At 48.1% G+C, this 25,811-nt stretch overlaps 7 protein-coding genes across 7 annotated transcripts; 4 read left to right on the forward strand and 3 right to left on the reverse strand.

The window, feature by feature from the left end:
* Positions 1-3,149: 3,149 nt before the first annotated feature.
* On the forward strand, positions 3,150-4,000 carry VTN77DRAFT_3455 (uncharacterized protein; the record flags this gene model as incomplete). Its single annotated transcript, XM_069419405.1, has 2 exons — positions 3,150-3,572; positions 3,671-4,000. 2 exons carry the CDS (start codon positions 3,150-3,152, stop codon positions 3,998-4,000), a joined length of 753 nt encoding a protein of 250 aa, XP_069278479.1.
* Positions 4,001-5,011: 1,011 nt separating this feature from the next.
* Positions 5,012-6,379, forward strand: VTN77DRAFT_3456 (uncharacterized protein; the record flags this gene model as incomplete). Its single annotated transcript, XM_069419406.1, has 4 exons — positions 5,012-5,225; positions 5,322-5,386; positions 5,446-5,831; positions 5,896-6,379. The coding sequence occupies 4 exons, from the start codon at positions 5,012-5,014 to the stop codon at positions 6,377-6,379; spliced, it is 1,149 nt and encodes a 382-aa protein (XP_069278480.1).
* A 2,221-nt stretch (positions 6,380-8,600) lies between these two features.
* VTN77DRAFT_3457 (uncharacterized protein) lies at positions 8,601-9,953 on the reverse strand (the record flags this gene model as incomplete). The annotated part of the gene is made up of 1 exon (XM_069419407.1): positions 8,601-9,953. One exon carries the CDS (start codon positions 9,951-9,953, stop codon positions 8,601-8,603), a length of 1,353 nt encoding a protein of 450 aa, XP_069278481.1.
* Positions 9,954-12,893: 2,940 nt separating this feature from the next.
* Positions 12,894-15,135, forward strand: VTN77DRAFT_3458 (uncharacterized protein; the record flags this gene model as incomplete). Its single annotated transcript, XM_069419408.1, has 2 exons — positions 12,894-12,925; positions 12,978-15,135. The coding sequence occupies 2 exons, from the start codon at positions 12,894-12,896 to the stop codon at positions 15,133-15,135; spliced, it is 2,190 nt and encodes a 729-aa protein (XP_069278482.1).
* Positions 15,136-15,880: 745 nt separating this feature from the next.
* VTN77DRAFT_3459 (uncharacterized protein) lies at positions 15,881-16,570 on the forward strand (the record flags this gene model as incomplete). Its single annotated transcript, XM_069419409.1, has 1 exon — positions 15,881-16,570. One exon carries the CDS (start codon positions 15,881-15,883, stop codon positions 16,568-16,570), a length of 690 nt encoding a protein of 229 aa, XP_069278483.1.
* A 1,055-nt stretch (positions 16,571-17,625) lies between these two features.
* On the reverse strand, positions 17,626-19,929 carry VTN77DRAFT_3460 (uncharacterized protein; the record flags this gene model as incomplete). Its single annotated transcript, XM_069419411.1, has 9 exons — positions 17,626-17,809; positions 17,892-18,221; positions 18,338-18,391; positions 18,449-18,535; positions 18,624-19,099; positions 19,154-19,256; positions 19,367-19,383; positions 19,454-19,661; positions 19,736-19,929. The coding sequence occupies 9 exons, from the start codon at positions 19,927-19,929 to the stop codon at positions 17,626-17,628; spliced, it is 1,653 nt and encodes a 550-aa protein (XP_069278484.1).
* Positions 19,930-22,469: 2,540 nt separating this feature from the next.
* VTN77DRAFT_3461 (uncharacterized protein) lies at positions 22,470-24,323 on the reverse strand (the record flags this gene model as incomplete). The annotated part of the gene is made up of 5 exons (XM_069419412.1): positions 22,470-22,843; positions 22,901-23,743; positions 23,814-24,046; positions 24,100-24,160; positions 24,239-24,323. The coding sequence occupies 5 exons, from the start codon at positions 24,321-24,323 to the stop codon at positions 22,470-22,472; spliced, it is 1,596 nt and encodes a 531-aa protein (XP_069278485.1).
* Between the last annotated feature and the right edge of the window lie 1,488 nt (positions 24,324-25,811).

The following is a 25,811-nucleotide window of genomic DNA, read 5'->3' on the forward strand; positions in this document are numbered from 1 at the left end:
TACAGGTACTGGTCTGTCGTCGTGTGAAACAACTTTTCCTTTTCCTTTTATTTTTTCACTTCTTTCCTTGACAACGATCTTTCTCTGGACGAATGAAATTCTTTTCTTCTTTCCTTCTTAAATTAATCCGAATCTTCATTCAACCTACCCATCTACCTGATTTGTTATGTTATGATGATTAGTTATCTGTGAATTATTACTATTAGTGAATAGTGATGTGAGATATCAAGTCAAATTGTAGGTGAATTAGAATTTCTACGCGGATTTCGGGAGTTTTTGTGGATTACATTGATGTAATCCCCAAGCGAGTCAGCCACTACAGAACACCATGCAGAATATGAAGCTCATAATTTACCAAAAGTAGCCAGTGATTACCGGTAAGTTAGCATTAGAACGTTGCGGTTTTTGGGTCCCTTTATGGTCCATAATGTTGCAGAACCGCATTTTTGTCAGGATCGGTGTTAGAGAAGCCCGCAAGCAAAATTGCTGCTTATGGACAGGAGCAATCGACGAGATGGTTGAAATGTTCAACATGGATTTCAAACACAATCAATCAGGATCAGAACTTATATTACTGGATATGTCAATGCCAGTGCCAAAGATCCATATCTATCGAGATCTTTCCGATGAGCGAACCGTAGTTAGGGCATTAGCATACATGTATTTAGTAGAACACACATCTGAAATATGTGGGCGTGAGATGGCAAAATGCAGATCAGCTGCCCATTCACATCACCTCAATTGGCGATTAATATTAACACTGCTTCTGAGAAGTTGCAGATCAAGACAGCAACTTTGTTGTGTAGCCATTGGGTCTATGAACTCACTGGGTCAGCCCCTTTCATCACAGTCCATCGCGAGGGTGGCCAAGGGGTCAGGTAAGGCGTCTGCCTCGTAAATTTCCGTAAACAGCAAATTTGAGGTTGAATCCCTCCCTCCGCACTAAATCACATGACAAGACACCAAAATCTTCCACTTCCCGACTTCCCCGCAGGTAAGACCTTAGCCCCTGCTCTTCGATTCGGGTCGTCGGCCATTATTATTATTCTAAAGCGGGAGATCATAAGCGAGGTTCCGTTTAATCTAATCTAATCAAATCATTACCATCGTTCACGGTGACTTTTTGGGATGGGGAATATTAATTCCTGGCGTGAATCGATCAAGCTCTCAAACCCATCGAATTACTCCGTATGCTTGTCTAGGCCTTAGGGCATTTCCATATTATATAATATATATTTGGAACCGTAAAAACTGCTCAGCAAGAAAGTCTCCTGCAAAAAGTCTTTGTCTACGGAGTACAGAGTACAATTTCTACAAACGGATCTCTCCATGTCAAGGTCATACTTAAGAATGACTTGTACAAACCAATACAAGCAAGGCATCAGTGAGAAGTATATAGTAAGAAATATGATGTAGAATATGACACGAATATTAGAAATAAAATAGTAAAAGAAGAATAAGAGAATACGGAGTATTATTCCGTATAGTAAGCTTATATATCACGCTGCCTACGGAGTTGTACTGAGTATTCTCTGTATAGACCACGGCGTTCTACCCACCCATCCATCAGGAATTGGCGTTTTTACCCTACGGGGGTGCTCTGACGTCGATCACCTACGGAGTACTCCGTACTCCGTACGTGTAGTTCGTTTCATCCATGAACACGTTGTATGTAATGCAGAGTAGCCAAGCTCGCTAGAGTAACCTTGGAACCCATGGACGGCTTGGCGCGCGGCAGGTGGTGCAGTGTACGGAGTGAGGTTAGCAAACTATCAAGTCAATGCGTAAATACCATGAATTGCCTAGTGTATACCCTAGTAACCCTACCTACCTAGGTAAGGCTCTATACAGTCTATTCCGTACGTTTGGTTGATTAGGGCTAGAGTTGAAACAGCCGAAGATCCATTAATAAGCGATCAAGTACGTAGATACATTACCTACCGTAAGTAATCGAGCATATAATATCACATCTACATCTGTACAAAGTGTTATAAGAAGAAATAGGAGGAACAGAACTATCATATCACCTGAGGGACTATCATCAGTCTGATTCAGATGGTTTGTCATTATTTCTCTAACCAATCGGCTTGGGACTCTAGAGACGGAAATCCACCTGTCAACTTATCAACTGCCGTGATGGTGAGCCGGCACTACACGCAGTACACTAGCTCAGCCTCAGCGCAAACAAGAGCGGAACCAGACCGCTAGTTAAATTAAAATGAATGCATCACAAAATCCTCCGACAGTTGCACTCAATTTGCTTGCAGCCAGTCCGGAACAATACCGAATTGGAAGAGGAGAGACTATCGGTGAGACAATTGTGTATGTACTCAGTATATTACACAAAAGTCCACTCCTGTGTAACACGGCCTCCTCAGTCTACTCTGTAGTGATGTTCCAGCAGACACCGGAGTAAAATATTATCCACACCGAGGTGTCCCGTCATCAGGAGAATTGGAACGGAAAAGGAAAGGAAATGAAACGACAAGACTTGACGTTGCTGCGCCGCAAACCTTCTACCCCGCGCGAGCCAATGGAGGCATCTAGGACGACCAGGGTGATGGTGCTAGACTGTGCCGCACCAGGATCAGGGGGCCGTGTGAAGCACGGAGTAGACAGGTGACACGAGCTTGAAGCCGCAAGAACGTGGAAGAAGAATACGGTGTGCGATGTACGGAGTGTAATTGGAGGTTTTAGATGGTGTATCTGCGAGATTGAGCATCTGACTGGCCGAGCTTGTCAGGTCGCTGACACCGGCACAAATGAAAGCAGCACAACAGACAGCGATGCTCGAGATGGGCTCTCCTGTCGGTTTGCGGCGCAGACTGCTTCGAAACGGCGGTAAAACTTCATATTAGTCGATGTGAGCTCTCTCATCGGCCTCCGTCACTCGAGTCAGCTGTCGACGCTAAGGATTCTAGGTGTACTTGCGTGGCAAAAAATGGAGGTCAGCATTGGATTGCAGCTTCGTGCTGGCGAGCACAGACGCTCGTCATTATCCTTATTATGTCTTGGAGGAGACTCGCATCCTGGTCCTTCTCCTCACCCTGAATCACAATTCCCATTCTTTGTTCTAATTCATCGAGTACCATCGAATATCATTGAAGTGAACTGAGTCAATCAATTGTTACTATCCCTGTGAAAGAACAATGGCCATTGTAACAGAAACCTCTCAGAAGCCCACTCTGGTCTTCCTTCCTGGAGCCTGGCATACGCCAGAGTGCTTCGAGAAGGTCATGGCCCAACTCAAGGCCCTGGGCTATCCGACAACCACGACGCAGCTGCCCTCCGTTGGCGGGAAGGTTTCGACCACGATGACAGACGATGCGGCGCATATCAACAAATTCCTGTCCCAGTTGGTCGACGACGGCAAGGATGTGGTCCTGATCATGCACTCCTACAGCGGCATCCCAGGGACCGAGAGCGTCAAGGGTCTGGCCAAGAAAGACAGACAAGCCGCGGGCCTGCCGGGTGGAATCGTGGCTTTGGTGTATATTGCGGCGTTCCTGCTTCCGCAGGGACAGTCTCTGGTCTCTTTCTTGGGATCTATGCCGGATTGGGTTATCTTTGATGTAAGGACATACATATCTATCTAATCCTCAATGTCTTCCACAACCCCATCTTCAACCATTTCTCACTGTCGACTCGCTTCTCACTGTCAACTATATAGGGCGACCGCCTGACAGTGGAAACCGGCCCAGCCGTCTTCTACAACGACCTTCCGTCCGACACGGCCGAATACTGGTCATCCAAGCTGCAGCACCACGCGTGGCCCAGCTTCAACACGCCGCTGTCGTATCCTGCCTACCAGCACGTGCCATCCACGTATCTGTTCTGCGAGCAGGACATGGCTATCCCGTTACCGGGGCAGAAGGCGATGGCTTCGTTTGCGGGCGAGGGCCTCAAAACGCATACGTGCACGGCGAGCCACTCTCCGATGCTGTCGATGCTGGAGTTGGTCGTCAATGTGATTCGGGGTGCGGCGGGGGAGGCTATCTAGTAGATTGCAACCGCTGACGTACGGAGAACTTTTGTTTGAATAAACCTGTATCTATGTAGGGAGATTCGAATTATAGAGTATATTTCTTCAGAACGCGTCTGTAGATACCTTCGATATCTACAGAGTAGGTAACCATTCATGCATATTCCTCCCTCTCCTGAGTTACCTGGATAGTAATCTCCAGGATGCCTCCGTAGTATCAGCTAGCGTTCAGGCCAGGAGGCCCGTGGAGAACCGTTGAACTGGTTCTTGGGGCCACCGAGTCAGTCAAAATAGCCTTAAGCCGCTGACAACCGAATCAGAGGTCCCATCGTTCTTAGCCAGACCGGGGTAACGCTCGCTTTCAAACCAGACTACTGGACGTGTCATCGACAATAGACTCGACTCTAATTCTGCCCTAGACGCTACTCTAAACCAACGGCCGAACTCTGTCGCTGACTCGCCACCAGAGACAACCCTGTCTCCATACCTGCACGTGCCGTTGGCTTCGGCCGCGAATACGGTTTCAGGTGGAGTGTTGTTCTCGAATAATTTATGTGCTCGAGTAATGTCATGTCTGGATTAAAGCACGCTTCCGTGAGTCTACTGTACTCTACTCCACCCCGTCACACTTCACAGTTCGAGGTTATAGGCTCGTCGACCCCCTTGACCTGGAGAAGGACCCCAGGAGGCAGATGACTGGCAGGACGATCGCCTCTACAGGTCATTTCTTCTGAACGACACCCTGCGGCGCAGGCGTATACAGTTTACAATTCAATTGTGATTGAAATTCTTGATATTCTTGCTGGCTGGAATATAGGAGCAGTCTGGATATTATATCATAGGACTGACTCCTGCACTCTTTCACTCAGTCTGTCGGAATCCTTCACGTTCGTTTCGTTTATTTCATTCTGATTCTCCAGCTGATGCTGTCTCTTTTGTTTGACGTCGATATCGATATCTATATTCTGAACTGAGCATCTCCAAGTCCAACCCCTCCACTAGCCTGTTATATGCTAGCTGCTTCCTGCCATGGCGTCAGCTCCCCCTCCCGGCATCGACCTCAACGATGACATCAGCCAGACCGTCATCCGCCCTGTCGTCGCTCTGCTGGTGCTGTCCATCACCGCGGTCTCGCTGCGCATTACGTCCCGAGTGATATCGGGGCAACCGTTGAAATGGGATGATTTTTTTGCTGTCCTGGCGGCGGTCTTTGCCTGTGGGACTGGAGCTCTCAGTATCGTGTGTAAGCAGCCGTTTAGTTTCTTCAGAGGAAGAAAAAAAGAAAAAGAAAAGAAAAAGAAAAAGAAAAAACAAACTGAGCTGACTACCTGAACGCCAGCTTGTCATTATGGCCTTGGGAAACACATCTGGGCGCCGTCGGTCAATCTTAAAGCAGTTGTGCAGGTAGCTAAGCTGTCCATCCACCCTGCGTTGTTGCATGATTCTGACTTGAGTATTTGTAGATCCTCTGGGCATACGAATTCTTCTATGGCGCCGTCATCCCCACCGTCAAAATGTCGCTCATCATGTTCTACCACCGCCTCTTTCCCGTCCGCAAGGTGACCCTCGCGCTGCGGTTCTGCGCCTTCCTCGTCCTGGGCTGGTACGTCTCCGTCCAGATCGTGGTCATCGCCCAGTGCAAGCCGTACAACTACTTCTGGGAGCAATACATCAATCCAGAGTTCAAGGGTTCCTGCGTCAATTTTTACGCCTTCTTCGTCAGCAACGCGTCGCTGAGCGTGTTGACCGACTTCATGGTCCTGCTCATCCCGATTCCCATGGTGCTAAATCTGCAGATGCCCCTGACGCAGAGGCTGATTGTGTGCGGTATCTTCATGTTGGGTGGGTTGTAAGTCACCTCCTCTTCACCCTCTGTGACTGCGTAGTAAACAATACTGATGGTTGACATCCAGCGTCTGCATCGCCGGCATCGTCCGCATCCACTTCCTCACCCTGATGTTCAAATCGCCCGACCTAACCTGGAACATGGCGCAATCCTTCGTCTGGTCGTGCGTCGAGCCCTGCATCGGTATCGTCTGCGGCTGTCTACCGACCCTACGGCCCGTCATCAGTCGATGCTTCCCACGCTTCCTGCACAGCCAGCGGTCAACCAGCCAGACGCCGAACAACTACATCTCCAACTCGTCCAGCGGTGCTGGTGCGACCTTCAAGGCGCAGAACCGCGACTTCCTCCGTCTGCAGGAGAGTAAGAGGAAAAAGAAAATGAACCCGCTGATGACCACGGACACTGTCGCGGATGACGACGAGGTTGGGCTGACGAATGCCGTCGAGAATGGGCATAGGCAGGGGGTCAAGTATGACGATAGTAAGATTCCTATGAATTCGATCGTCGTGCAGCGGGATATCGAGTGGTCTGAGTCGTCGACTAATCTGTAATCATCTCTCTGTCTGTCCAGCCTGGCATGGCAGGGGCTAGATGTGATGCAGCGAGACATTTCTTATCTAATCGGAATCAGACTGCCGTGGGAGGAATCGTGACTTGGCTTGATTTCAATTTACCAGACTTGACAACCTTGAGTGTGGACAAGGCTTTGAGACCAGGACGTGATACATACAGGTTGACTTTGACTTCTCAAGAGATGGGATGTTTTGTAGAGTCAATAATATCTGATATAAATATATCGCGAAATAGGTTCCGGATTTAGATTCTCTCTATCTAGTTTATTTGCCTTGCGATGATCTACCTCATCATGAGAGCATAGAACGGATTGAATTGAATTACTCCATACCAAACAATCGGGTACATATGTTGATGTGAATGTTTCTGATCCGATCGGAACCACAGAACCAGAGGGGGGTGGAGAAAAAATAAAGAGAGAAAGAAAGAAAAAAGAAAAGAAAAGAAAAAGAGGGAAAGAAGAGGAAGAGAAAAGAAAGAAAGAAAGAAAGAAAGAAGGGAAAAAAGGGGAGAAGAGAGACCGAACTTCAAAAATCGTCAAAAAAAAAAAGGCTGTAGAAATGTCTCTGAACATATCACTATGTATATATATACCCGACAGCATACCTATCTATCTATCCCCCACTGAGATTTGGTGGTGGAATAATATATTAAATTAAAGCAAGCAAGCAAGCATTAGATGTTATCAATGATAATATCTAAATAATCAATTATTATGCAGTATGTGGTGATGAAAAGGAAAAAAAAAAAGATGAAACCAAGAACGAGACGACAAAATAAGAATAATGATAATGATAATGAAAGATGTAAGTAAAGACGCCTTCCTTCCTTACTTGCTTACTAGGATATATGTAGAAAGTACCACGTGTCTTGTTTCTTTGTTTCTTTTTCTATTTTTTCTATTTTTTCTTTCTTTCTTTCTTTGTGTAACAAACCCAAATCCCATTAGCTAGTAGGTTTATCTAGAAGCTATGAGGTAGTTCAGAACGAAGAGACTAAGCTGGGGGAGAAAGAAGCTATCTACGAGGTCTAGCGAGATATCTCACAGATTCTGCCGGTCATATGCCTCACCGCCTAATGCACCGCCTAATTCGGACCGTCACACTTTGTTGCTTTGTTTCTTTGTTTCTTTTTTTGCTTTTTTTCTTTTTTTCTTTTTTTCGTTTTTTTTTTCGTTTTTTTTTTCCGTTTTTTTAAAAAAATAAACCATTAATTAAAACCTGTGATCTATAATATCATCTCTCCTTCTCTTCTTTGAACTGCCGCTGCTGACATCAAGTCTCTCTGTCTCTCCCTCCCACTGTGTCTCTCCTTTTTCTCCTTTTCACCCTTGCGCTCTGCAGTCTAGTGGCTACCTGTGACGGCTCAGTCAAAAACAAAATAAATTCATATTTGGTAGCCTATTTTACAAGAATTCGAAGCTGAGGAAGGAAGAAGGAGAAAATTGAAATCAGGACTGTGGGAGAGGGATGTGATATATCGAAGCGAGAGCGACCCGGCCCTTTCCTAATTCGGAAGTATCACGTGATCAAGAGACACCTGACCAGACTTCTGAGCCGCGCCATCACACTACCCAAGCTCGTCCTTCTTTCCTTCTTTCTTGTATGTATGTGCCTCGTCTATATTTATTTATTTATTCAATGAATGAAGACAGGAAATGAGGTCCCTTCCAACATCATTTTAATTTAATATTATCAAGAGGACTGACGGAATGGCTTACTTGGCCTGCTAGTGCTAGTGCTAGTGCTAGGGCTGGGGCAAGGGCTAGGGCTCTACCATAGCGCCATTTGACCTTCATCATGGTATGGCTGTTATGGTATTGTCATTCATCCTTATTTATCTATTAATTTATTTGTGCCTAAGCTCTAGGAAATAAATAAGCCAGTTTATACAGTAGACTATGAAGAGGTTAGAGAATGATGGCCTCGCTTTCGTGAGTCTACCCTTCCTAAATGTTATTTATTTCTAGTCTTAAATATCCTTAATTAGGTTACTATAGAAGTTATAAATGAATCAGAATCAAGCACGCATTATCATCATTCGTCTCAACACTTAGTATGCTAGTATGTATCTACTTACAGTATTATATACTATCATATCACCAGACGGATCAAATTCAGCACTCCGTACCTCGTGAAAAAGAAGAGACATTAGTCAGTCACTTCACGTCGAAAATTTCTCAACTCACTTCTGGCGATCTTAGCCAATCATAATCGGACTAACTGGGTCTTGCAAAAGATCAAGAAGAATCTCGACCAAATCCACCCCCAGCACAGCCAACGCACCCGGGTCCGTCAGATCGGTAAGCTCAGTCGTATTCGTGCACACCGGCGTCACGGGCACCCCTCTCATCCGCTCGTTCAGCCAGATCATTGCGTCCGGCGCGCCGATGATGGCCATGGTCGCGTGGTCTGAGGATTCATCGCGCTTGTACTCCACATTCGACCCCGACGCGCAATAGTACGACACCAGACTGTCGGTATTACTGACAGGACTGACCTCGTCGCCTGCGGATTTGTAGATGAAGAGCGGAATCGTGGGCGCATTCTGTCCCATGTTATTGGCGTCGAGGACCTGTGTGGCCGTCGCTTCAGTGAAGATGTGGGGATCGGTAGTGTAATTGTAGATGTCCTGGCCGGCATATCTCTCGATATCCCCCACCAGACACATATTGGCCGCTTGCTCGAGGGCAGCCATTTTAGATGGCACGATCTTCTGGTCGAGCAGGGTCACGATCTCTGAATACTCGTTTGCGAGCCCCATGGTTCCCGACGGGATCAACCCTGCATAAGGGCCTTTGTTGACCGAATTGATGACCGGCAGGATCTGGGGAACTGTCCCTCCCAGCGCGGCTCCGGCGATCTCCAGCTCCGGTGCGTACGACGGCTGCAGCTCGGCAGCAAATCCGGTGGCCAGACTGCCCCCAGAGTATCCCCACATCGTGATGGTCGGGTTCGACGCGATGTTGGTGAAGTTCGAAGAAGCCAGCGCCGCGCGGATGTTGTCCAGCACCGCGTATCCGGCTAGATTGTTGGCCAGAAAGGCGGCCTTTGGTCCGAGGAAGTCCGGGATGGTGGCAATCCAGCCGTTGTTTATGATGGTCTCGATGAAAAACAGCTCGAGCTGGGGCATCAGCAGGCCCAGAGGTCCTCCGGTGGCTGATTCGTACTGGAATGCGTACGACGGGGCACAGTTCGGGTCCGCAGCGTCCTCGGCCACCTGGTACGACAGCAATTTGGTGTTGTCGGCATTGTTGGGGATGAGGATGGTGGACACAGTGGCGGTGGCATTCCCAAAGGAATCGGTGGTTCTGTAGAGGATCTGATAGGCGGCAGCGAGGTTGACAGGATCCGTGCCAAATGCTGCGATCGGATAAGGGGGAGTCCTGTAGCGGAGGATGGTTCCAGGCGAGGTCGATTCAAAGCCTGAAGGAGGCTGATAGAATGGGTCGTCTGTTGGCAGGACAGGCCCATCACGGGGGAGGCGTGCAGCAGGCAAGGAGAAGACCCTGACCAGCGAGACGAGGAACAGGAACAGGACGTGCAGAAGCATGATGATTATGATTATGATTAGGATTATTGTGTTAATTGCAGTGGACTGTGTGCGTTTAGGAAACGGGATCTCCTCGTTGAGCTCGGTGAGCGTTGACTACCTATATACATCTATCCCGTCACCTCCGCTCCTTCCAAAACGAGCCATCTGTACTACCCCTCGACTTGTGGCCGGATGTAGCCGGATTGCTTGTCTGTGGAAGTGCCATTGAATTGGTCACTTGATCCATTTCAACTGACGAAGTACTCTGTACTCTGTAGTTTGAATAATTTTTTTTACTTTGTGGGGAACCTTGTCGATCTGCAGCAGTTGCCGGGGTCCTTTGCGGGGAGAGACCGAGGTTCCCCACGGCGCCCCGCTTTCACGAGCATGAAGATAGTACGGAGTAGACATCTACAGCATACCTGGTAGGAGGTAGATGCCTAGGTAGATAGATAATCAACCGCTCTGCTCTAAATAGTGTCGTGTCGAAGTCGACTGTACTGATTGATTGCTTCTTTTCGAGTCAATTCGTATTCGAGTTCTACCCCGCTTCTTTAGCATTAGTCATCTAATTAAATATGGATAAAAATAAAGAAAAAAAAAGTATACTTAGATATCTATATAGAGGTATGTCTAATAGGAGCAGTTAGGTAAGTATTTAATTCTATTTGCCTTTCAAATATTAATCATATAAATAATACCAGTTCTATTATGATAATAAGTAGAAGATATCTATATAGATTGTACTGATATAGAATATTTACTTTCACTTTGTAAAACCACATATCAGGCGATTTATTTATAGTACTTTTTTGAATTTGAAATTCTTATTGCATTGTCTTCTTCTCTTTTGTCTCTTGTCGTGGTTATCCAGGACAACCCAACAATATGTGAGGGGCCAAAGCCTTGCTATCTAGAAACTAGCTCATAAAAAGGATTCGCTGGGGAAGGAAGAAAGGAAGGAAGAGAGAGAAAGGCACGCGAGTTATATCAACAGGAGTCATGTGATGAACAACAAACGACCAATCAGAAAACGAGAGCAAAGCTGAGTCAGCAATATGGGCTTAGCCCGCAACACAATAGGCGTCAAGATAAAGATCCTGTGCTAGGTAGAATTCTGTATAGAGGAGGAAGATACAGAAGAAGGATGGCGGTTAATAGAAGGCAAGAGGGTGCTGATTTCTATTAATTCACTGGTCATCTTTCTTTACGTGGAATGTAATTATCCATCAATCTCTATCACTCTCACTCACTTACTTACCTTTTTTCTTCTCTTTTTCCTTTTCCAATAAGAGTCAAGTAGTTATCCCCTTCATTCAAGTTGTTTGCTTCTCTCTGTCAGTCTGTCATATTATTTCAATCTTGTTGGGATGCTATATCCTGTTTATTGACGGTAACAAAGATACTTCCCTGGAAAAAAAAATCTACCAGTCACAACCCCTGCTGATCAGGATCCAAACCAAGACCCCTGCCAAGTTTATATAGTCAGATCGAGTCAGACTCCCCTCCCAACCATCCTTATTGGGATATAGCTGAGGGATTCATTCAATGCAAATACCTAATCCTGTAGGTGTCTTTTCATGTGTGCAACCGTCTTCTCTGCACGGATCTTCTATCTATACACACGGAGTACAAACAAATAAAATACTACCTACATACTTTGTAATTTATGATTGAGGGACGATCCCATCCATCATCACAGGTAGTAATCAACAAAACAAACTGGTTTATCAATCAGCACGTTACTGCAAACAGTCCATCTGAGTGAAAAGGACTTAACCTCTCTCTCCCTCCTTCCTTCCTAGGATGGATAGTAAATACTTATTGGGCTTGATGGATTTCCCACCTGGAACAGATTAAAACAGATGGGAAAGTTGTAATTATGGTGATGGGAGGGGGTATAAAAATGATCTCTCTCTCTCTTTTTTCTCTCTCTCTTTTTTCTCTCTCTCTTTTTTCTCTCTCTCTTTTTTCTCTCTCTCTTTACTCTACTCTCTCTTTTTCATTCTCTCTTTTTTCTGTCTCTCTCTCGTCTCTCTCCTTTTTTTTTTGAAAGTCTTGACTTCTTCATAAAGACACACCGTTTTCCATAACTAAGCAAAGCCACTAAAAAACACTGTTACATTTTTTAGCAATTTATCCACAATTTCTCAATAGAAAATCCATGTTCATAGCGTTATCATATGATATAAATGTGTCTAGAAAAAAATTATTTAAATAAAAAAGAGTTCAACTTTTGCGGGAAAAAAAAAAGAGCCGCTCAGTGAAGAGAATAAAACTAGTTCTACTTTGTATATAAAAAGGTTAATTTTACCAATTTTCTATGGAAGAATTATTTCACAATATATATAATATAATATTTTTGTTGCAGATTCAGCCAAAAAAGGTCTCTCATGGCCGAAACTTAAGTGTAATGTATGTACTAATGCGTATTATTACAGCCAGCCATTCGTGATCATTTTTATTCTTCTTACCTCTGCTAGTTGTAGTTGCACGATTTTTTTTATATTTGATTTCAGTTCGCTATCAGCATATCACTGTGTGGGGCATGGGTACGTCTGGATATTGTGGGATGCAAGTGGAGTACCTATCAGTGTCACAAATCTCGAATATTGAGACGATTTGATCGATTTGATTGATTGTTTCAACACCTGCTAATCCGGCTAGGCGCATAATATCACCATGCAAACGCACTAATTATAGGTACAACAGCACCATAGCTAGCTAGGATACGCGTCAGTACCCCGCCATCGCGAGTCATTCCCCAACCACGCGGATGAGCGGGGTTGGTTGACATTCCTCGAGTTATTACGGTATTCACCTAACGCACTCTTTTTGTTTTCATTTAGGTTACGGAGGACTCTCTACCAGCGTCTCCTATTCTTCGTCTAATTTTTTTATCTTAATTCTTTCAACCGAACTGTAGTCTGGTCAGATCTGACTGAAAATCATCTCACCATGACCATCAGAGCGGCCAAGTTCACGCCAGAGTATGGATCCATCCACTGCTATAGCTGATGCTCGTACTGACTGTCGTTACAGGATCCTTCTGGGATCTCCCCGACGCTCCGCCGCAGTCCCCAACGCCGCCGGAACGCTCGCCGTCTACACGCAGATGACCTACTCCTTCGAGACGCATTCGAAGACCAACGAGATCCGCGTGCTGGACATCGCGACCGGCCGTTCAGCACTCATCACCAACGATGCCGGCGCCAGTAACCCCCGCTGGCTGGGCGACGGCGACCAGCTCGTCTGGCTGCAGGAGAAGGCCAACGGCAATACGAGCTTCATCATCGGCGACGCCCGGCAGGTGGGCAGCACGTACACCGCAGGCACAGTGCCCGGCCCCGTGTCCGACCTCAAAGTCACCACCATCGAGCCTGGCAAGATCGGCTTCGTCGTGTCCGGCAAGGCGAATCCGGACGGGTCGCTGTACAACCCGAAAGACGCGAAGAAGCCCGTCAGCAGCGGGAAGTACTACACCTCGCTGTTCGTCCGGCACTGGGACACGTACATCGAGCCGCAGAAGAACGCGCTGTGGTACGGGTTGCTGCAGCTCACGCCGGCAGCAGCGAGTGGCACTAGCAAGAAATACTCTGTGTCCGGCCTGACGAATCTGCAGGTTGTCTCCGGACTGGACGGTGCGGAATCCCCCATTCCGCCCTTTGGCGGCGTTGACCATTTCGATATCAGCCCCAATGCCGTCGTGTTTGTGGCGAAGGATCCCACTCTCAACCCGGCGACGCACACGGCTTGTGTGTGCTACTACTGTCCCATGCTCTCGTGGTCCGACGCCAGCGTCCGTGAGGTGAAGATCTGTCGGTTGAATCCCCTCGATGGGGCCATTACATCTCCCGCGCTGTCTTCGGATGGCAGCTCCTTTGTCTTTCTGGCCCAGAAAACCGACGGCTACGAGTCGGACAAAAACCGGATCATGTATGTGCCGACCGCGTGGAGCGGAGAGCTGATCGAGGTGTTCCAGTCGAGCGACGGGGTCGGGCAGTGGGAGCTCAGCCCCAGCGGCGTGTCCTGGTCGCAGGATAACAAGTCGCTGCTCATCCGGGTGGAAGAGAAGGGCCGCGGAGTGCTGTACCAGCTGCCGTTAGAGAATATCGAAAGAGCAACCCCGAAGTCGTTGAGAAAACTCACGCATTCTGGCTACGTGACTGACGTGGTGCCGGCAGCGGCAAATTCTTCCAAACTGTTCATTACCAGCAACAACCTCGTCGAGAGCTGTGTCTACACCATCCTCGATCCGGAGAACCCGGACGAGGCGACAGTCGTCTCGTCCAGCACCCGCGGGGGCGCCTCGCTCGGTCTGTCGCGGTGGCAAATCGACGAGATCTGGTTCCCCGGCGCCAACGACCACCCGGTGCACGCCTGGGTAGTGAAGCCGTCCAAATTCAACCCGAAAGAAAAGTACCCTCTTGCGTACCTGATCCACGGCGGGCCGCAGGGGGCATGGAACGATCAATGGAGCACGCGCTGGAATCCAGCTGTCTTCGCAGAGCAGGGTTACGTAGTAGTGACGCCTAACATCACGGGAAGCACCGGGTATGGTCAGCCCTTCACGGACGCGATCCGTGGTTCCTGGGGCGGGCTGCCCTACATCGACCTCGAAAAGGGCTTCGAGTATATCCAGAAGCATCTGGAGTATGTCGACACGAACCGGGCGGTGGCCTTGGGCGCGTCCTACGGCGGCTACATGGTGAACTGGATCCAGGGCCACCCGCTAGGACGCAAGTTCAAGGCGCTGGTGACGCACGACGGCGTCTTCAGCATGGTCTCGCAGCTGGCCAGCGAGGAGCAGTACTTCCCGCTGCACGACCTGACGGGACCGCTATGGAAGGTGCCGAATGAATGGGAGAGATGGGACCCCTCCCGGTTCACAACCAACTGGGCGACTCCGCACTTGATCATCCACAACGAGCTGGACTACCGACTGACGATCGCCGAGGGTCTGGCAGCGTTTAACGTGCTGCAGATGCGGGGCGTCCCCAGCGCGTTTTTGACCTTCCCGGACGAGAACCACTGGGTGTTGAAGCCAGAGAATTCGCTCGTCTGGCATCACGCCGTCATCAACTGGATCAACAAGTACGTTGGACTGCCGCCGCTGCCGCTGAGGGAGGAGTACAAATCCATTTTCCCAGAGGGGACAGAACAATTGGTGAAGGGGGCAGAAGGTCTTTCACTGAGTTGACAATGGAGAACAAAGAACTCGACATGTGAATAGATCGAGCCAGTCTGAATGAAGACCTTGATGCAGTGCACGATTTGGTAAATGCTCGAGGAATGATGCACAAAGCTGTTGCGTCTGCCGGACAAAAGGATCTTGCTCGAATATTCCCTTTAGGCATTTGTACATGCAGTACATACATACAGCTGTCGAACAAACCGCACAAAGACAGACAGGGGTAATCTCCGAGCAAGCATATATTTATATAGACAAAGAAAAGCTATTTCTTTACATCTGTGTACACACTCCCGAGGTCCCTGCAGTATATAAATAATAACTGGAACAATGACCATTGGGTTTATTTTGGAAATCACAAGTATTTTGACTTCCCCATCTGCTGCCATGTTGCCGTATTCAGGGGATGCCTGTGAGGATTTTCCATTTCCAGTTACTGTTGCTCACAGCCACGCGGTGGATGACAGCGCAGTGAATGATCTTTAATTGGGTTCGTCTTTTGACTCATATTCCACATTTTGTAATCGGATGGCGAACCTTTGACGGGGTCGAAGTGCTTATATACGTCTTGCTCGCCGGGTGTCGAGCTCCTACCGATTGTCATGGATTCGACTGGCCCTCTGCGAGATTGTAGCGATATATACGAGATTGCAGCAGGGTATTCAGTGTCGAGTATCAAGTAGTACAGCAGTGACAGCACCACTTTGTCAGCTATCCTCATCATAGTCGTCATACTCATCATCTTCTTCTCACCATGTCAAACAGTCACGACATGAGGGAGCTCTCTCCGCAGAAGCAGAACCGGACCCAGCGACGCTCTCCGCCAGTTCTCAAACTCCAAGCACCGTCCCCATCAGACGAGATGCTCATCCCTAAAGCTGGGGACGACAGCAACAGCAACACCAAAATCAACAAGAACAACTTCCATACCTCCTTCCTCCCTACCCTGCAACACCTCTCCCGCCCTCTCTGCCCCCTCGTCTCCATCACGACCGGCCAACCACACCCCTCCTTCCCACGGACAATCCTCGCCTACCACCTCCTCACCTCCGAGCAACTGGACGACCTGGCACGGCACTACCACCAGGTCTGGCCCCCCGTGCCCGAGACGTTCGGGTATCCGATCCGGGTCCCCGCGTGGATCGGCACACCGGACGAGGAGCGCGTTGATATCGAGACGAAGCGCCGCCGGATAGGCCGGTTTGTGGGATTGAGGGGGTGCGAGAGTCCTGTGGACGCCAGTGTCGGTACGTCTGCGTTTGCAGCAGCGTCAGCATCTGATGACCATCCTTGTCGAAGCGGCTGTGATGATGCTGACCTTGCTGACGAGGATGCTCAGACGCTGGAGGAGCAGATGGAGCGCAGATGGCAAGAGGCGCTGCGCCGCGCGAGATGTGAGCAGGATCCGGACGCTGTGTTGCGGAGGAAGGCTGGGGGGTATTAACAGTCGACCATATCGATCGGATGCAAATCGGCAATACCATATACCCGTATACGCGAAAAGATGTCAATGGATACCCAATCGTGATGAAAAAGAAAAGCTACCTGATCCCGATGAAAAAGTTAATGTCGGTTTACGCATGAGAGAGTCGAGCCTAGTCGAGTCGATGTCATTGTTGCGCGAAAGCGGATTGTCTCTCTTTTCTTTTATTTTTATTTTTCCACTTTGCTACTCCTAGTGGAGTCGGTTGGGATACGATCATGATACTAATTCTTGTCTCCCTTGTCCCATGCGTGCCTTTTTTTTGTCATTTCCTTACAAGGGACCATTCCATTATTCAGAATTCTCGCTTATTGACGACTGCATTATTAGACTGGCTTGTGCATTGTTTTTTTTTTTCCCGGGCAGCTTTTGGGAGCGAGTGCAAGGAGGGGCGTTGGCTGAACTCATCTAATAGATTATAGATCATAGATTATGATCATGATGTATGTATGTGTTTGTGTTTGTGTTGGTGTCTGGGTGTTTTGCATTTTCGAGGGTTGTACTGCCTCTTTCTCTTCTTCTTCTTCTTCTTCTTCTTCTTTTTCATTCTGTTTATTTTTTTTCTTCATCCTTGCATGATTTCCGATACAGTGATACTATGATAGACTTGATAGATGATAGACTCATAGATATCCCTCCCTATCTCCTCTGCTAGTGTTAGCGTTAGAGAAATGATATGATACCCCAATCTACCCGACTTGTCTTGAATTGTCCTGTCTTGTCTTGCGCTCTTTCTTTCTCTCTCCCCTAGGTAGAGTTCTTTTCTATGTGGCTGGCTGCCTGTGCAAGAAAGAAAAAAGAGGAAGAAGAAGAAAAAAGTAGCTCTTATCCTCAGAGCTGTGTAGGGGAGTACTCATTGCTTAAGAAAAAAAAGGAAAAAGAAAGGAGAGACAAGGGGGGCTAGAGCAGTCTTTATTCACAGATGCAATACGTATCTACGGTCTATCATAAACTCCGCCCCATTACGTATTTATCTTTCTGTCCTCCTTCCCATCAAAACCGGACATATTCCCAACTCAATGGCCCATCCCCCTTTCCCAGTTCTCAACGACCAGACTCCAATATTTCTCACGGGACTTGATCCGGAATGTCTTCCCATACCTGACCATAACAAAGAAGATCGCCGAGCAGGCCATGCCAATGAAGGCGGCGGAGATGAAGCAGTTCTGGTAGCCGAGGTTGTTGATCCAGGGGGTTATCCTATCAGTATCCAGGTCAGTAAACAAATCCCACGCACAGATTCACTTCTTGTGTGATAGCTTGGGGGAAGGGGGTTGCTTACCCATAACCAATAGCAAAAGACATTGTATTCCGCACCAGAATCACTGTCGTCATCGCATCGCCGCTCAGCTCGCGGTAGCTGTCGACCATGTAGTTAACGGACAGAGTAATGCCGCACGTGTTGCAAAATGCTAGTAGCCACATGGCGAAGATGAGGCCGAACCAGTGCACGGAATGGGCGGCACCGACACCCCAGAGGATCAGTGCCCCGGGCACGGCGATTACGCAGAAGGCGAAGGGCCAGAGACGGTGCTCGGCTTCCATGATGCCGTTGTTGTGGCGGGCGAGGCGGATGGTTAGCCAGTCGCTAAAGTTGCCTGTGAAGAGGGATCTGAAGAATTCAGAGAGGATAGTTAGTGCTTGAGTAAGGCTGTGTATATACTAGGTAGTAGGTAGGCTATCCCATGCTGAGATCTGTCATTTTCTTCAAATGAGAGTAGGACTCACCCCCCAATCACTCCCAGGCAGCAAGCAACATAGCTGAGGCCGACGATGGACGAGCTGTGAGGTGTTAGTGACATGAAATAATTCAAGAAAAAAAAAAGATAGAATGACTACCTGAAGCTATACGGCGGAGAGCCGAGAATAATCGAAGCCGTCCCGTTGAGGACATTGAACCAGATCAGGTAGGAGCCGTAGGAGAAACTGCAAGTATATAAATCAGTATATTGAAGTAAAAACGATATTTACAACGAGGACAGTGGCACGACATGTAGTGTATGTCTGTACATACCCAGCGTAGAATATGACAGGCCAGCTCGCAAAGTACAACGCATGCCATGCCCGACGGAGGACGTTGTTCTTCTCCCTGCTCGACAGGAGCGACAGTTTCTGCGGGTAGGATTTCTTCTTGTACGTGATCGGGCTGTCGGTGTCGACTGGCTCCTGATTACCGGAGCCTTGCTGGGGCGATTTCTCCACATCTTTACCGTCATGGTTATCCCTTTCGAAGGCCGCTGACGACGCTGACGACGCCGCCTGGCAGCTATCCGCTACGATGACAACTGTCTTCCGATCGTAGTTGGTCTCCTCCATGAAGAAGAACAGGAAGACGAAGCAGCCTCCCAGGAAGATGCTGGGGTAGTAGAACACCCATGGCCAGCCCTGGTACTCCGCGATGAACCCGCAGATCACGGGGGCAAAGAAGTTGCTCCCCGCAAGGAAGAACGAGTATAGGCCCATGTACGTGCCCCGTTCGTGGGTGAAGTACTGTGTGGTCAGTTAGTTGACTTGCTCGTTGCTGAATCAGGAGTATCTACTCACTACGTCCGTGACTGTGACTTCCGGCAGGGCCTCGATGGGCGCTGCGAAGAAGCCCAGGAGGATGTTGCGAGCGATCCACTGACCTTCTGTCAGGCCGTATGGACTGTAGAAGTCAGTCTCTCTTTCTCTCTGTCTCCTTCTCTTTTTTTTTTTTTCTCTTTGCCTCTCTTGTTTTCATTTTCTTCTGCCCAGTTAAGATTCTATTCAACTTACCCCCACATCGTCATCGCCTGGGAAGTGTACAAAATCGTAAGATTCTGCAGAAATACACTTTAGCAGTTATGCTGCTTCTGCACTCACCAAAACCCCCAGCACAGAAATCAGATAGGTCAGCCGTTTCCCATACTGCAGGGCAATCGGCTGCCAAAAGAGCAAACCCCACCCAGCCAGCAGAAACATGTATCCAGTTCCCTGATTGAGCGTCGCCACGGGGATGCCCGTCTCCTCCGACAAAGGGACCAGCACGGAGTAGATCAGTGCGCAGGCGATGCCGGTGAAGAGCGTATATCTGGTAGACGTCGTAGGGATTAGTCAATGACTGAGCAGTTGATTTTTTTTTTTGTTTGCTGGGATTGAACTTACGCGCTAACACATATCGTCGACAGCAGCTTCCGTCTCGGAGACCAGTTCAGCGGATCATCTGGATCATCGGACGGCGTTGGTACCAGGACAATATCTTTATCGCCTTTGTCGAGGTGGCGAGTGTGCAGGATGTGTCGCAGATCCACCAGCGTGATGGTGCCTGGAATAACAGTTTTGTCGACTTCTAGCGGCATGGTGAATTGATTAATAACTTTTGTCGAAGGACACCTTTGCCGAAGGATATCTTTGAGACAGATTCAATAATCTGAGGCGCATTATCAGGGTAAAAGATAAGTAGTCGGGACAATGGCCGACGATATACTGTGCTGCGGTCCTATCTCTGCCTTTGCAAGGAGCGGAGGTGCTGACAGTTGACTAACTACCTAGATAGCTAGCTACATAATCAAGCAAGGAAGGATCGACCACTCCGTATCTATTCCTCGCTTGCTTGGCTTATCTGCAAATCAGCATTTTGCATCTAGGGCGGGAGTGAAGATACCAAACAACCTCGGAGAAAGACCTGGGATGGCCGCACAACTCGCGGGGAATAGTTCGACAGTGAATCTGATTCCGATACGCCAGTAAGCAACGAGATCAACGTGAGGTGGAGAAGTTATCACTGATAAGGTAGGTCGAACCTGGGGATTCGTCCGTGCGGAACGGATACTGTTCCGCTACCTATCTAATGCCGGCCCATGCCGGTTTCGAAATACCGTCGGACTACGGTATCCTTGCTCCATGCCATAGATCTACCATGGAAATACGTATATTTTGGGTTTACAGTAGATTTATGGTAGAACTATGGTAGATATTATGAAAACGTTCCCATATGATGAAAACGTATATACTACTACTAAGAATGTCTTCATTTCTATTGAACGTTTTCATAATATCTACCATTATCCAGCTAGTCAGTGGTTGCTTATGCCTGCAGGTGGCTGACCATCTATGTACTCCGTACACGTAGGTCAATAATGTATAGTTAGTCCCTGCTAAGTAGTCATATTAATATATGTGTCTGTATGCACAGGCTGCGTGGAGCTTGCCGATACCCCCGCAAACTCCGAACTCCGGTAAAAGAAACTCCGTTGTCATCGCAAATTCCCTGCATCCCGGAATTTCTAGCAGATACTGTCAGTCTTGACTCAAGACTGGAGGAAGTTGAAAATAACATCATGCATGCTTAAACTGAGCTTGGCATCAACGCTCCATCTTCGAATAAAAGGGACCGGCTTACCTAGTGGAAGTAGATCTTGGGGAGAGATCAGCAGTCAGCAAAAAGTTGCATATAGACTCCTTACAGCCCGTATAGGCCACGGAGCCAATGACACGCTTCTCCTCATCGGTTCCAAGTCCTCTGTTCTGAATCCGACTTTCTTATAAGAACGTCCTCATCCCAGACTGGTGGAAATCTGTTGACTTTCTCCTCCGACGTCAGACGTCATGGTCGCTCTTACCCAAATCCAGTCGTCCAACGCCCAGATCGCGTCCTCTCTTCCTCCAGGTCTGGTTGCGGTTTTTGTCGGTGCAACCAGCGGCATCGGTGAACTGTCGCTGAAAGCATTCGCCCAGCATGCCACTCAACCCCGGATCTATTTTATCGGTCGCTCCCAAGAGGCGGCAGATCGCATTACCGCCGAATGCAAGCCACTCAACTCCCAAGGAGAGTATATCTTCCTCAAAGCCGATGTGAGCTTGATTCGTGAAGTGGACGACGTCTGTCAAGAGATCAAGAAGAAGGAGAAGGCGATCAATCTCCTCTTCCTCAGTCAAGGGACCTTGATCAGCAAGACCAGTCAATCTCGCCCGGTGGAGTTGTCCAGGATGTGAGCTGAACATGCATCATAGAAACGTCCGAGAAGCTTCATTTCGCAACCGTGTTGACCTACTATTCCCGCACTCGATTCATTCTCGATCTCCTTCCCCTGCTCCAGCAAGCCACCGGTTTACGTCGCGTGGTAACCGTCTTCGCTGGCGGTAAAGAAGGTCCGATCGATACCGACGACTACCAAGCATGGAAGGTTCCGATGATGTCCATGCGTGGCCATGCGAGTTCGATGGTCACTCTGTCCCTGGAAGCCATTGCGCAGAAAGCACCGGACGTGACTTTCATCCACAACTTCCCGGGCCCGGTCAAGACGAAACTGGCGAGAGGTAGCAAAGGAGTGGCCATGGCGGCGATGAGGGCCGTTTTCAAGGTTATTGGGCCGCTCGTTTATCTTCCGAATCAGGAAGTTGGTGAGCGTCATCTGTTCCTCGCTACGAGTGCCCGGTACCCCCCAAGTACCGCCAGTGGCGTTGCGGTTTCTTCCGGAGTCCCACTGCCGGAGGGGGTTCCCGTTGCAAAGGGAACTGATGGCGAGACTGGTAGTGGCGTGTACACTGGGATGGGGAGAGCGCGGGCCCGAAGACGGTGGAGCTCTTAGCCAAGCTCCGAAAGCAAGGGCTCGTGGAAAAGTTGTGGGAACATACTATGGGGGAACTCACGCGGATCACCGGAAAGGAAGCCGCATAAATTGATACCATCCTAGGCCGAGGGGTGACGGATGATCAGCTGACCTTTGTGAAAAGGTCCTGTCTCCAAGATTTTGTATCCATTCGAATGCCTTCTATTATCGTAGACAATGGAGGCTCTTTCAATTACGGCGCTAAAATGAGGCAGACCTAGTTACTTGCATTCTAATTGATATTGATCTCCCTTATTTTATCACAATAAAATAATATTTTCAATAGTTTAACTCCATGTTGCATCTCCTTGCTCATTGCTCACTGCAGTCGGCGCTTCAACTGTGCTTGTCTTCTCTTTCCTCAACACACTCATCGCCCCCGGTCCGGTGAATTGTTTCTTACCCGTCGTGAACCAGGTGATAATCCCAATGACTCCGACGACACCGATCGCGGCGGAGGTATAGTTCATCGTCTCATTATCGATTGGATAAGTAGTGGGAAAGTTGAAGGTAATCGAAGCAAAGAGCAGGAAGAGGAGTCCGACCACATTCAGGCAGATGGAGACAGGGACCGGAAGGGAAAACGGACCATTTAGTGCCGTCACATGCCCGGTGAAATATCCCAACAGCCGGCTCATCAAGGCCATTGCGTATGAGAGGTCTGAGATAGAGATCCATTAGCTAATATCTATGCAGGTTTTATTCACCCCACACTTACAGAAACCTTCCGTCGCAATCGCGATGACGGTCTGGAAACCGGTTATTGTACCAAAGTCAATGGCATCGAGGGCAAGCTGCACCACCAGTGTGAGAAGCACAGCGTTAACTGGCACATGCCTCTTGCTTTCCACCTTGGAAAGCGCCTTTGAAAAGGGAAGGCCGTTGTCACGAGCAAAGGCATACACTGCGCGAGAGCCTTCAGCCAAGAGACTGTTTCCAGCTGTGATGACTATAACCGCGACCATACTAGCAAGAAAGCAAGCACCGACTTTGCTGCCTGTGGAGTCATAGAAGATCTGGATCACGGGGACCCCAGTGCTAGTGTTGGCCGTCTCATTGATGTCGCCGATGCAGAAGCAAAGGGTGAGAAGGAAAGCGAGTCCTGTGACTGCTCCTAGAGCCACGGAGAGGATGATCGCTTTGGGTGCTTCTCTAGAAGCTGACTTCATCTCCTCCGTCATATGAGACGGTGCATCATAGCAGCACATGCCGAAACATGACTGGAGAATACCCAGGATCGCAGCTATGGCAGGTCCCCAGCCAGTGAAGTTCTCAAATTCCTGGAAGACAAATGAAGCCGGCTGCTTGTGATCATTCGTAGCCAGAAGAGTGATCATTGTGATGAAGAAGGAGCCAATGTTCCAGATTAAGATGAATCTAGAAATACGATTGAGCAGATGCAGGCCCCAGATGTTGATTGCAGCCGCCATAAAAGCCACCAGGTAGGCAACCAGCACCATCTGCCAGCGCTGGATCGTATATTCGGGGAATACGAGATTGGCCATGCCGAGGACGAAGTTGGCGGAGATGTAGTTATTTGTTGCACCCATCGCGAGGATTCCTTTTTACCGTCAGCATCGACTGGGGAAAATGATTAATCGATTATAGGAGAGGGTAATCAGGGGTCATACCAATGAGCATGAACCAGCCAGCAATGTACGAAAAGCCTCGAGCAATCCTAGGTGGCGCTAGAGCAGCAACCCATGAATACTGTCCTCCCGCCACAGGGTACATCGAACACATCTCTGCCATTGGAACCGCAACGGCGAAACTCAGAAGACTGACCCCGATGAAGCTGTAGATCATAACAGGAGGGCCGCCCGATGTGACTCCGACAATGAAAACGCCGCTCAGTGCCGTCCAGCTATGGATTAGTTAGCAAGAGAGCGGGATGATTGAGGTGATGGGAATACCAACGAGGTGACCACGCTGAAACTGAAACCAATCATGCCCAGCAGGCCGAAAGATCGCTTGAGCTCTAAACACCAAAATGTGAGTACAGCACGACGCTATGAAGGCAACAAGAGATCCGTGTTACTAGAGCTACCAGACATACCCTGCTCATATCCCAACCGCTCCAGACGGACATCTTCGCTCGTTTCGCCCTGAAAAACCTGCGTGCTCTCTTCCCTTTTCGCCATTATCGCTAGAATTTCTCTGGCTACAGTAGGGAGTATTTTGGTACCCTGTCAACCACCCCGCGAGTTCGGGACGCCATTATAAAGACCAGGCAAGACTCCCTCCGAGGCCATCGCATACGTTTCTTTCTAGTTACTCATACTCTCTTGGCTGTGTTCGTCGGCGGAATCAACCCCGTGGGGAAGCACGATGATAGCCGGAAATTTCCCGATTCCGATAAGATAGATCGGTGGCTGCCATGGCCCGGTTCCTGTTGGAGAAAGTCTACGCGATGGACGGTGGGGCTCTCAGCCACTGATAGGTTATCTCAGTAAATAGATAAATAAATAATATATCATAATCAAAGTTAACTATCTGTGCATGGAGAATTATGTGACAAGATATTATTATCCAGAGGGGCAAAGGTAGGAAAAGATTTCCCTATGCTACTACCGCGTAATACGTATAGCACTATTTCCTAAGCTCCCAGCATGGGCCAATTTTTCCCGCAAGACCTGTATGTTGTGAATTCTATTTCTCAACAAGATTCTATAGTAATAGTATTAGAAAATATGTTTTAATTAGGAAATTAGAAAAACTAAATTTCTGATATAAAACTTTCAGTTAAATTATGAAAATTGTAATATTCTTGACGATAAACTTAAGGCAAAAGTTCTCAAAAATTTATCCATTAAAAATAAGTAAATTGAACTATAATTTTAATCGATCTTTTTAATGAGATCATTCTTATAGAAAGGGGATATACTATATAACTTTCAGATAAATCATTAAAAAAAAATTCAACGTTTAGATATAAATTTTTAAGAAATTTGGGATCAACTTTATCCTCAACAAATAGTTATTCTAGTCTTTTCACAATGAAATTTTCTATATAGGAAAATTGATTGACTAATTTTCCAACTCAGATGGTTTGACGAGGAATGGCGTTGCCCTCGCTTTTTGCGCTGAACCTCTGCATGTAGTCACGGCACTTGTTTGCTTGACTCAGGGATAAATTATATCACTCGCCAGCCGCTGACAGTTCTGTCTGGCTTCAAAATGTTTCCTGAACCTAATAATTTTTGACTACTCATTGCTTGTTCTCGCGGGATATACCAGGGATGTCATCAACACTGATTTCTGTCATAGGGACGTAGGTTTCGATCGATCTCATGACGTGCATACTCCCTTGGCTACCTACGAGAATATTCCTCTGTTCGCTCAATGTAGCTAAACTCCGCCACACAATGGCTCGCAGCCGCAGGCCTCTGGTCCGATGGCACGTGGTGCATCGGATTTGGAATACAATTTCCGGCTTCCCGATCTCAAAAACAGATCGTATATCATCAAGCAATTTCAGCAAAGTCTCCAACTCAGCTCCAAGTTGCAAGCCTTCCTGACTCATGACTGGTCCATTTGCCAAGGGAACCTGGAGTTGTTGGGTTCCTGATCAGATGGCAGGCTACCTTCCGAAACTGCAAAAGTTGCACAGCGGAGTCGTCTTTGCCAGT

The sequence above is a fragment of the Rasamsonia byssochlamydoides genome (assembly GCF_041956645.1).
Source record: "Rasamsonia byssochlamydoides strain NRRL 3658 unplaced genomic scaffold VTN77scaffold_24, whole genome shotgun sequence".
NCBI classification, from domain to species: Eukaryota; Fungi; Ascomycota; class Eurotiomycetes; order Eurotiales; family Trichocomaceae; genus Rasamsonia; species Rasamsonia byssochlamydoides.